Source organism: Trichechus manatus, unplaced genomic scaffold (assembly GCF_000243295.1).
Source record: "Trichechus manatus latirostris isolate Lorelei unplaced genomic scaffold, TriManLat1.0 scaffold00186, whole genome shotgun sequence".
NCBI lineage: Eukaryota > Metazoa > Chordata > Mammalia > Sirenia > Trichechidae > Trichechus > Trichechus manatus.
The window spans coordinates 2,677,769-2,690,261 of NW_004444122.1; the positions used below are offsets into that span (position 1 = coordinate 2,677,769).

General features: G+C 44.1%; 1 protein-coding gene across 1 annotated transcript; it reads right to left on the minus strand.

Moving 5' to 3' along the window:
- Positions 1 to 1,731: 1,731 nt before the first annotated feature.
- On the minus strand, positions 1,732 to 4,802 carry LOC111822645 (protein FAM170B-like). Its single transcript, XM_023741698.1, has 2 exons — positions 4,757 to 4,802; positions 1,732 to 2,579 (listed from the first exon to the last, which is right to left on the minus strand). The coding sequence occupies exons 1-2, from the start codon at positions 4,800 to 4,802 to the stop codon at positions 1,732 to 1,734; spliced, it is 894 nt and encodes a 297-aa protein (XP_023597466.1).
- Positions 4,803 to 12,493: the final 7,691 nt, after the last annotated feature.

A 12,493-nucleotide genomic window follows, 5' to 3' on the forward strand; every position in this document is an offset into this window, starting at 1 on the left:
CCGGTCTCTATGCCTGGAAACGGACAAAAATGATTTGGGGAGGGTCAATAGAGTTACCGCTCCAACATCTCTTACAAGTACACTTCTACAGCTAAATGAAGAAGGCTGGACATCATGTGCAATTCACTAGGTAACTCATGCACCACTAGAAGATTCTCTTTCCCTGATATGCTGCTACCACTTCCTCCCTACATTGCCCCACTGGATAACCCACCCTTGAACATTCTAGAGTCTTTTCAGGACTGAACATAGAGAAGTTAACTGGGAAGATGGCTTTTAAGAAGTAAGATTTTGGTCAAAAGATTTCAGTAAGCAGTACCTCCCCAGCTAGCCTCTCCCCAATCTGGGAATGCAAACCCCTCCCACTCTGATACCTCTGAGAATCTCTGATCGTCCTTTTGGATCCTTAGGAGACTGCAGAATTCACCCTGCCTGAAAGCCTTCGCTCTCCTCTGCCTCTGATGCTGTCTCTCACAGGAGCTGTTTCTTTGTCACTGTGAGAAATACCCATAGGGCAGCTTATGGATGGAGGTGCCCATCCTAGAGGCCCTGCTCTCCCTTCCTATGCCCCTGAAGGCTTTGCTGTGACACTCCCGGTCTCATCTCCCAGGGAGATGGGCATGCCTCATCACGTCCAGGGCATCCTCAGACGTGGGACTTGATGCTGTGGCTGACATGGGCTTTTCTGTCCATTATTGAGACTGGGCCTGAATCTGCCCCTTCCCACGCTCACCTCTGATCATCTGTGTTCTCGCTGTTCTTTCTGGGTTTAGAAGACTGCCCTCCCGTTTGCTCCTTTCATCGCAGTCAGGCTTTTTCTTCTAGTTCTTTGATCTCAGGACAGTTCAGGTTAGACCACAGAAAAAAGAAAAAAATTAGCAAGATTGACTGATATGTCAAAAACCAGAGAGAACAACTTGTTTTAAAGGAGAGAAAAAGTTCCGAAGCTCTACCCCTTACCCTAGGAGATGCTCTATAGGAATTATCCAGTAAGTACTGGATCGACTCTTATCCAGAAGAGGATAACACCCAGGGGGATTTTTCTACACCAGCTCCCACTTACACTCCCCTAATGAGACAACGACGATGCATCACAATCATCAACCCAGATTCATCCTGGGAGGCCAGAAGACATGGATGGGTGAGCTCCTTTTCCTTCACCCCGCCCTCCTCTCCTCCTGCCAAGCCCTGCTTCTTTCTCTGCCTGCAGGCTGCTGGGAAGGGACCCAGAGTCCTTAGTTTAGGGTTTTATGCCCACTGCTCACCTTCAGGCAGGTTTCCCCACAGACTGCCATCGCTCTGGTTCCTTCTACTGCAGAGAACTCAGTGACATCCCCTTCAGCATCACACCTCCCTTACAGCTGTCTTTGCAGAGGCCCCCTCTCATTCTCCAAGTCCCACTGAAGTGCCGTTTCTCTTTCCCTACTTACACTGTGCTTGTCCTCAGGGTCCAGAGACCTCATCATCCAGATGAGGCCTGTCCTCCCCTCTCCTGGACCAGGGGAGCCTCTGAGTGGACCTGGTGTCTGCGGTCAGCTGTCCTGGGGCTTCTTCCATCCAGATCCCCCTATGATTGGAGCTCTCCATGCAGTTGGGGTGGGCAGGTGGGGGGCATATGCGCTGGTATAAACGATCTTCCAGGGGAGCTGGGTTAAAGGACCCTGAATGGGGGTCTCTCCCAAAGGGCCCAATTTCCAGCCCAAAGGCCCTGCTCCTCCCAGACCTAGGGTGCTAGCGGGTCTTCTGGCGCTTCCCCCTCTGGCCTTGGTGCTGTGCCTGCGCCCTCTGCAGCCTGGCCTCCTGCCTCTCCAGCCTCTCCAGCTGGTGCCTCAGCCTCCTCAGCTCCTCTCTCTGCTTCTCCAGCTGCTCCTCCAGGCGCCTGCAGACAGCTCTCTTCTCCCTCACCTCCCTCTTCTTGGCGGCCATTAGGCAGCGCCTGGCCAGCTGGTGGCAGCGTCGGGACCTGCGTTGGGCTGAGGGCGGCAGCCGCCTCTCCAGCAGCTCTTCATAGTAGACCCGGCAGCTGAAGCCCTGGCTGACGCCATGCTCCGCATGCGCCACCAGAGCCTCCCGGGACTGGAACACGCGGCAGCAGGCCACGCAGCGGAAGCCGCGCTTACAGGTCACCAGCCACTCCGGGGTGGTGGCGCGGGACCTCTCCCCGTGCTCCTCCCTGTGGACACTGGGCTCTGGGGTGCGGGCCTCAGGCCCCTCCTGCCAGGGCTCCAGGGCACTGACCAGGGACTCTGTGTTGGCCAGACTGGGGGCAGAGCCGATGGTGCTCTCCTCTGAGAGCTCGGCCTCAAACACCTGGGGCATCTTGTCCACCGGGGCAAACGAGGTTTTGGTCCGCCAGGCCACGGCCACCCCCTTGACTGTGCGCACCTGGGTGAAGTACGCGCACCTGACCCATCGCTTCTCTGGAGCAGCCTCGTAGCTGGATGAGTGAGAGGTCTGCTCAGTGGAAGGTGAGGAAAAAGACCTCTCTGACTGTCGTGGAATCTTCCTGGGCCTGGAGCTTGGGCTTTTTGCTGCGGATGTTTTTGGCTGTGTGGTGTGTTCCTCTTGGGTTGAGACCTCTGAGAATAGAGAGTAAATTTACATGAGCTCTCAGTGCACTGGTGGCATAGTAGTTAAGTGCTATGGCTGCTAACCAAAAGGTCAGCAGTTTGAATCCACCAGGCGCTCCTTGGAAACTCTATGGGGCAGTTCTACTCTGTCCTATAGGGTCGCTATGAGTCAGAATCGACTGGACAGCAACGGGTTTGTTTTTTCTTTTTCCTCAGTGTACTGAATCCTCATCTCTGAGCCCAAGGCTCTGGTCTCAGGGAACCCTGGAGGCCTCTCCGTCACCACCATCCTCCACCTCTGCAGACCCCATGGTTTCTTTCTTCTTCCCCAGGGACCTACCATCGTTTGGGAGCACTGCTGTGGAAGACAAAGTCTCGTTTGTAAAGTAGCACTATTTATAGTACTTTATAAAAAAAATTATATTTCTTCAATTCCACATTTGTTGAATTCCAATGGGTTTGTTCCTTTGGAACTTGGAAATGACCTCATTCCCCTGAACTTTCCTAATAAGAGTGTGACTTCATTGAAAGACGTTTTCTATGGAGCTGAATTTCTTAATAAATTTACTATGTAAACACTCAGACAGGAGCAATGCTCACCTCTTTTTAACCTCTTTTTACAGAAAGGCTATTTTTAGAGAAGTTATACTTAAAGAGAATAATTTGTATGTTTAGTTAAAACTCTTACATGTATACATCTTCCTTGTACCCTTCTTAACCAAGCCACAGTAGAAAATTAAAATTGCTTCTCTCTGATTAGAAGCCCATGTCCTTACTAGATGAACACCTTCAGGGTGAGGCAGAAATAGATATCCGTATCTGAGAATCTTGATGTCACAAACCTCAGATGGACAGCACACAACCACCTCACCTGGTTGTGTCTTGGTGGGTTGTCCATGTCAACCTAAAGGTCTGTGCACCTTTCTAAATATGAGAGAAGGACCGGAGAGTTCAAGATGCAGAAAGAGATGGAGATAGGTTGTGTGTGTTGGATGGAGGGAAAGTTCCAGCGAGAGACACGAGATTGAGAGGAGGAACCTCCCAGGAGTGTGTTAGAGGGGTACAGAGACCAAGGAGGGAGCAGAAAGCAGGGCTCAGCCACCGAAGGGCAGAATAGGGCAGCAACAGAGAAGACAAAGGGTGAGGGGATGGCAAACTAGGAATGATAGCAGGAACAGAGGTTAGCTGTAGTGGGAATTTTAAAATTCTTTCCTGATGGACCTTGAAAACATCATGCTGAATGAAATAAGTTAGTCACAAAAGGACAAATACTGTATGATCTTATTTATATGAAATAAACAAATATATAGAAACCAAAGATTATTGGTGATTGCCAGGGGCCAGAGGGAGGGGGAAAGGGGAAGTTTTTCCCTAGGGGGCATTGAGGTTATGTTAATGGTCATAGAATGGTTTGGAAAAGGATAGTGAGAATGGTTACATAACGTGAAGAGTGTAATCAGTGTCACTGAATTATACCTGTAGAAATTGTTGAGTTGGTATGTTTTATGTATATTTTCACCACAATAAAAATAGTTTGAGATTAAAAAATAAATCTTTAGCTATCTTTGCTTTGAAGGGTTGTTAGGTCCTTGGGAAAAGATGGACAAGAGACCTTGGAGGAGAAGGGAAATCCCCGGAGCGAGTGGGGCAGGGCCTTCCCAGACCTTCTGCTTGAGTCCACGCTGAGGGCTGTCACAGCTCACAGTGACTGGGAACTCTGGATGAGCGCGCGGTACTGTGCTCCCTCACACCACCCACTCCCAAAACCTCCCAATAAATTTTATATATTTTCTTGATTCACATGACATATTAATTCAATCTCATTAAAAAATTAAGTACAAGTCTCTGTAACCACCCTTCTCCCTGATCCTATACCCATTGCCCCAGTTGCCCATTTGCTTCCTTTCCGCTAACAAAGCAGAGGAGTTCACAGATCTGAACAATTGAGTGACTTGTCTGCTCCTGTTCTGGAAAGCCCCTCGGATCACAGTAGAATTCGATAGTTCTCTCAGGTATTTATTCCTTAATTTATTTATTCACATTACAAATTCTTGTTGTCTACTAATTGACAGGAAGTTTTTTCAGGTGAAAGCCTCAGTGATCCCTTGTGGTCCTGGTTTCCAGGGGATATCAAACCTCTTGCTGCCCAGCAACTATCACCGACTGAATTTTCCTCCCACCCTTACCTCGAGTCTTAGAGAAAGGCCTCTTGCCCCCGTATTGCCGTTCCATCCTGGCTGGGTGAAGATGAGCCAACAAGGATGGTCACTGGCAAGATGTTTCTCCTCCTCCCAGTTAGAGATGATGTCCCGAACTCTCACAAGTCGGGGACTCCAATGTAGGAATCACTCTATGATTTGGTAGCTTAAGTCGCTCTCCCACAGGAGACCTCAGATCAACAACCTCTCCAAAGAGCAGTTGGGATCTGAGTGAGCACCAAGGCTTCCAGTAACCCCTGTGTGACATCATCGCTGACATCACTCAGTTCCGAGGGTCCAGTTTGAACCTAAACACAGTAACAAGAAAAAATATGACAACTGTTGTGGCAGGAGTTAGGAAGTTGGGAGGAGGGAAATTATATCTTAAAAAAGAATTGAAACTTTTCCCTCAAAGAGGTTGTCATCCCTGGGGAAGAGAACTCTGGGTTCAGGGAATAGCAGAGTGTGATGAGCCGTTGTTTCTCCCAAACCTCTCCTCTGACACTGAATCACATCTCTCCAGCCCTGGAAACACAATGTCCACTCTGAATACCTCTCAGGTCTCCTTTGCCTCTTAGGCTTCACACAGGCTGTTCCCTCTGACTACTGGACATTCTCTCCTTTCCTCTTTACTGGTTCCTCCTCCGTGGTACACAGTCTGTGCTCCTGCTTTATGTATTCAGAACACCTAATAATCCTCCATCATAGCACTCCTTCTGGTTCACAGGAGATGCTCATTTTCAAATTGTTGCCTTCCAAATGGACTATAAATAACTTGGCAGTCCCAGAAAGTGTGACAGTGCTTAACCCATAGGAGATACTCAATATACATGTGTTGATTAAATGAATGAACGCTTCTCCAAAAGACCCACCCTTTGTAGGCATCCAGTGCAGAATGTAGTTTTTTGATCTGTTGCCTGAAGGTACCGTCACTCACTGGTGCAGTCTAGGCCACTCTCTCTTGACCTCCTGACTCTAAGCCCCAGGAAATGTTACTGTGGAGCTCCTTGGCCCATCCACATGTTTCCCCCTTGGAGCCACTAAAGAAGGGTAGGATTACAGCATCACAGGAAAGCACTGAGACTCAGGACCTCCATGGTCAACCTGCCTGGGAGGCTTCTTCGAGGAAAAGCCCACTGTCCTCTGCTTGGCCTGGATGTCTGCTTTTGTCCTGGAGGACATTTAGAAAAGGAACAAGCAAATTGTTGAAACAATTTGAGGAGGAGTTTAGGAAGTTGTGGTTGGTAGGCAGAGGACAGCCTGAGGATTTGAAGAGAAATGAAAGCTGTCAACATGGGGAGGAGGGGGGGCTCATTCATGTGGCTGCAGAGGGTAGAACAGGGACAAATGGTTGGAAGCACAAAAAGACAATCTCCTAACCATCCACTCATATTTTCCAAATTTAGGTCAAGCCTCGCTTCCTGGTGGAAGCCTTTCCTGACGCTACACCTAGTAGAATTTCCCACCTCTGGTTTGTACTCCATTGTACTTAAGAAACGCTTCTGCCACAACTCAGAACAAACTTGATTGCATTTACTTGTTGTGATGGATTTGCAAAAATGGCCACACATTCTCCTCTCTCTATATCCTTGCATTCTTATATGACTGCAGCTTCTTTTGTCAAGAGCAGGTGTCTTTCTCCAGCCCTTGAATTGGGACTGATCTATGATTGCTTTGGCCATTGGGACAGTACCAAGACTGATGGAAGCAGAGACTTGAAATGGGCGGTCACACTGGGGCTTGCCCTCTTACCAAAAACAAATACATTGCCATCAAGTATATTCTGACTCATAGTGACCCTATAGGACAGAGTAGAACTGCCCCATAGGGTTTGCAAGGCTGTAATCTTTACAGAAGCACACTGCCACATCTTTCTCCCGCGGAGCAGCTGGTGGGTTCCAACTGATGACCTTTCCATTAGCAACCGAGTGCTTAACCACTGCACCACCAGGCCTCCTGTTTGCCCTCTTGCTGCTCTTCAAACCCTGAGAACCCATGAGAACAGCCCAGGCCAGCCTGCTGGATGACAAGAGACCATTAAATAGAGAATCCAGCTGAGAAGATTTCAGACCCTCTGGCCCCCAGCTGACATGGTGACTGATTGAAGATACATGAGAGAGCCCAGCTGAGAGCGACCGAGTCTGGCCCAGACCAGAAGAACCCCAAACTGCCAACCTGCAAAACTGTGAGCTAAGTAACTGGTTGTTGTTTTAAGCCACTTCATTTTTGGGTCATTTGTTACACAGCAATCAATAACTGATGGATTTGTTAACTGTGCTGTTTCTCTCACCAGCTGCAAGAAATCTTTTCTTAATCATTTGTGTATTAATAGTATCTGGCATAGGGTCGGACATGTAGCCGTTAGACAGTAGAAATTTCTTCGTTTATTTACTTTAAAAGTTTCTGTCGTTATATTTTAATTTTGTTTTATAAATAAAATATGGCTGGATTTAAAAGTCTTAGCTGAGCATACATATTTTTTTCTAAGGTATTAATCCTTTTATCTTGCTATTACTCATACATGTAGGCATAATTCTAATATTATACTTTATATTTACTGTTGATTTTTTTTTATTATTCTACCTTCCCTGTTTCTTTTTTTTTTTTTTGGAATGATCAAATTTTTCTTATTTCCTTTTTCTTTCTAGTGGTTTGAAAGTTATATTTTCAATTTCTATTCTTTAATAGTTACCATTAAATCTTTTAAGGTGTATATGTGGTATACTGTATAAAGTTCATATCTCAGTTCTCCTCTCAAACAGTATGTTGTTGCTAGCTGCCTCCGAGTCAACTTGGACTAATGGTGAACTTCTGTATGACAGAAGTAGACATTGCCAGGTCCTGTGTCATTCTTCACAATTACCAGCAATTTAGAGTCTATCATTATGGCTAATGTGCCAGTCCATCTCACCAAGGGTCTCCCACACCCTTGTTGGCCTTCTACTTCACCAACCATGATATCCTCTTCTAGGATGGATTCATCCCTCCCGATGACATGTCCAAAGCAAGTGAATTGGACGGTATTCTCTTGAGATCCATAAGGTTTTCATTGGCTAATTTTCAGAAGCAGATCTTGGGCCTTTCTTCCTAGTCTGTCTTAGTATGGAAGCTGCACTGAAACCTGTCCACTATGGATGATCCTGCTGGTATTTAAAATACTGGTGGCCTAGCTTCCAGCATCATAGCAACGTGCAAACCACCACAGTACAACAAATTGACAGACTGGTGGTGAACCAAACAGTATGTTGTTGTCGTTAGGTGCCATCAAGTCAGTTCTGACTCATAGCGACCCTATATATAGCAGAAAAAAACATTGCCCAGTCCTGTGCCATCCTCACAATCATTATTATGCTAGAGCCCATTGTTGCTGCCACTGTGTCAATCCATTTCATTGAGGGTCTTCCACTTTTTTGCTCTCTACCTTACCAAGCATGATGTCCTTCTCCAGGGATTGGTGTCTCCCGATAACATGTCCAAAGTATGTGAGATGAAGACTTGACATCCTTGCTTCTAAGGAGCATCCTGGCTGTACTTCTTCCATGACAGATTTGTTTGTTCTTCTGGCAGTCCATGGTATATTCAGTATTGTTCACCAACACCATAATTCAAAGGCCTCAATTCTTCTTCAGTCTTCCTTATTTATTGTACAGCTTTCACATGCATATGAGGCAATTGAAAATACCATGGCCTGGGTCAGACATACTTTAGTCCTCCAAGTGACATCTTTGCTTTTCAACACTTTAAAGAGTTTTCTTGCAGCAGATTTGCAATACATCGTTTGATTTCTTGACAGCTGCTTCCGTGAGCATTGATTGTGGAACCAAGTAAAATGAAATCCTTGATAACTTCAGTCTTCTCTCCTTTTATTGTGATGTTGCTTATTGGTCCGCTTGTGAGGATTTTTGTTTTCTTTATGGTGAAGTGCAATCCATACTGAAGGCTGTAGTCTTTGATCTTCATCAGTAAGTGCTTCAAGTCTTCATCACTTTCAGCAAGATTGTGTCATCTGCATATCGTAGGTTGTTAATAAATCTTCCTCCAAACCCGATGCCATGTTCTTCTTCATATAGTGCAGCTTTTTGGATTCTTTGCTCAGCATACAGAATGAATAAGTATGGTGAAAGGATACAACCCTGACACACATTTTTCCTGATTTTAAACCACGCAGTATCCCTTTGTTCTGTCCGAACAAGTGCCTCTTGATCTATGTAAAAGTTTCACATGAGCACAATTAAGTGTTCTGGAATTCCCATTCTTTGCAGTGTTATCCATAATTTGTTATGATCCACACAGCCTTTTCATAGCCAATAAAAGACAGGTAAACATCTTGCTGGTATTCTCTGCTTTCAGCCAAGATCCATCTGACATCAGCAATGATATTCCTCATTCTTTATCTTCTTCTGAATCCGGCTTGAATTTCTGGCAGTTCCCTGTCAATGTACTGCTGCAACTGCTTTTTAACTATCTTCAGCAAAATTTTACTTCTGTGTGATATTAATGATATTGTTCGATAATTTCCACATTTTGTTGAGTCAACCTTTCTTTGGAATAGGCACAAATATGGATCTCTTCCAGTCGGTTCGGAAATTTCTTGACATAGACGAGTGAGGAACTCCAGCGCTGCATCTGTTTATTGAAACATCTCAATTGGTATTCTGTCAATTCTTGGAGCCTTGTTTTTCCCCAATGCCTTCAGTGCAGCTTGGACTTCTTCCTTCAATACCATCGGTTCTTGATCATATGCTACCTCCTGAAATGGTTGAACATCGACCAATTTTTTTGGTACAGTGACTCTGATGCTTCTTGCGTTGTTCAATATTTTGCCCATAGAATCCTTCAAAATTTCAACTCGAGGCTTGAATTTTTTCTTCAATTCTTTTAGCTTGAGAAATGCTGACCGTGTTCTTCCCTTTTGATTTTCTAACTCCAGGTCTTTGCACATGTCATGATAATACTTTACTTTGTCTTCTTGAGCCACCCTTTGAAATCTTCTGTTGAACTGTTTTACTTCATCATTTCTTCCATTTGCTTTAGCTACTCGATGTTCAAGAGCAAGTTTCTGAGTCTCTTCTAACATCCATTTTGGTCTTTTCTTTCAGTATAAGGACTATTTTTTAGAGGAACATCATTTTGAAAACTCCCAAGTTAATTAGTAGTGTTTTATTTTCAGTAGTCAAATTTCATTTAGATTTAATAACGTGTTTAGCCAATTCATTTCTCACTTTTGTTACTTGTACCCTCACCTTCCTTCTGGGCCCAATTTCTTCATTACAGTAGCATATTTCTTTAGTGGTTCTTTCAGTGATGATCTGTTAGTAATAAACACTCTCGGTCTTTTTCTGAAAATGTTTTTCGTCCTCACTGTGGAATTATAGTTTTGCTATCTTCCATTGTTTCTGTTAAGAGCTCAACAGTAAGTCTAGTTGTTACTTATCTGGAAAAAAAAATTATATATTTTTTCCTCTGGTTTTTGATGTTGGTTTTCTGCAGTGTTCTATGGTATGTTAGGTGTTTTCTTTTGTTGCTGTTGTATTGGTTTTTCATTTGTTTGTTTTTCTTCCTTAATTATTTTTTAATTAAACCTCTGCTTAGGGTTCAAAGGAATTTGAATCAGTAGCTTGATGCCTTTCATTAGTTTTGTAAAGTACTCAGCCATTTTCACTTCAAGTCCGTCTTCTCTATTCTCTCTCCTTTCCTTCTGGGACTTTAGTTACACATATGTTAGCATTTCTTCCTATGTCTTCTATGGTTTTATCTACTGTGCTGTGCTTACTGTCCTTGTCTCTCCAGGCTTCATTTTGGGTATTTTTTTCTGACTTTATTCTAAGTCACTAATTCTGCTTTCAATTGTGCCTAATATACTGTTAATCTCACCTGTTAAGGTTTATTATTGTGATTATTTTTTGCATGTTAGAATTTATATTTTGTTCTATTTTATAGTTTCGGGTTCTCTGCAAAAATTCTCAATCTTATTTTTTATCTTCTTGTACATAAAAAGTATGGTTATTTGAAAGTCTGTATCTTATAATACCGGTACCTGAACCCCTGTCAGCCTGTTTCTCCTGTCTGTTGTTTCTGCTATGTTTTGTTCATGTTGCCTTGTCTCCTCCTGGCCTGGTTATTCTTCATTTGTGTCAGAAGTTGTTCTCTCAAAACCGTCCATAGGAATAATTTGAGGCCTAAGGGGTTCTTGGAGTCTCTGGGTGGTGCAAACAGTTAAGCACTCAACTACCAGCTGAAAGGTTGACTATTTGAACACACCCAGAGGCGCCTCGGGAGATAGGCCTGGTAACCTGCTTCCAAAAGTCATAGCCTTGACAACCCTATGGAGCAGTTCTACTCTGACACACATGGGGTCACCATGGGTGGGAATCAACTTGACAGCAACTGACAACAACAACAGGGGATTCTTATCTTCCTCCAGAGAGAATTTCTTTGTTTCTGCCAGCCTTCTAGGAATAAGATCAATCCAGGATTCCTTCAAACCAGTTACAAGGACTTAGGTGATTTGAAGCTGAGCTCAGTCTTTTCCCCTGCCCAACCCCCATCCAACATACGGCATCATGGTTTTTTTTTTAAAAATTGTGGTAAAATATATATAACAAAAAACTTGCCACTTTAACCATTTTTAAGTGTACAGTTTGGTGACATTATATACTATCACTATTATCCATTTCCAAAAGTTTTATATCACCCCAAATAGAAACTCAGTACTCCTTCCGCAATATTTCCCATTCCGTCCTCCCTCCCAGCCAGTAGTAGTCACCAACAAGCTTTTGTCTCTATGCATTTGCCTCTTCTAAATATTTTATTTAAATGGCAGCATGCAATATGTTGTGTTTTGTGTCTGACTTATTTCATTCAGCATAGTGTTTTCAAGGCTCATCCATGTTATAGCATGTATCAGGACTTCATCTCTTTGTGGCTGAGTACTATTCCATTGTATGTTCATACCACATTTTCTTTATCCATTCATCTGTTGATGGACACTTGGGTTGTTCTCACCTTTTGACTATTGTGAGTAGTGTTGCAATGAACATTGGTGTACACTGAGTTCAATCTTAGGGAGAGCGTACCTGCTTCTCCCTCTCACTTCATCTTCCTGTGCAGTACTTAAGGCCCCACCCCAAAGCCAGAGGTGCTCTCCAGGGCTCCAGCCTCCCCTGGATCATGGCCCAGTAATCCTGGTGTATCTTCTTAACAATCTGAAGTCTCAAACAGGTGTTTATGTTTTGATTTTAATATTTTGCCCAGCATTTGTAGTTTTCCTCAGCAAGAATATTCGCCTGAATATCCTAGTTCACCATTACCAGAGACTCAGCTATGTGTTTTTTCAAAATTGTTTTGTTTTATTTTATCCAACATTTCTATGTAGTTGTAACAGAAATAACGTCCATGTCAACTCAGCCTGAACTGTGTTAGCAACTGTGTTGGTAGAACCCCGCTTCCCGAGTTCTCTGTAACAATTACGTTGGAGTCAATTTCGACTCATGGGCACCTCATGTGTTACAGAGTAGAGCTGAGTTCCATACGATTTTCTTGGCTATAATCTTTACAGAAGCAGATTGTCAGGCCTTTCTTCTGTGATGCCACTGGGTAAGTTTAAACTGCTAACCTTTCGATTAGTAGTTGAGCACAAACCATTTCTACCCCCCAGAGACAAATTCTCTGCAAGGAATGTATATTACTTTTAGAATCAGGAAGAAGTTATTTATTAAATTGGAG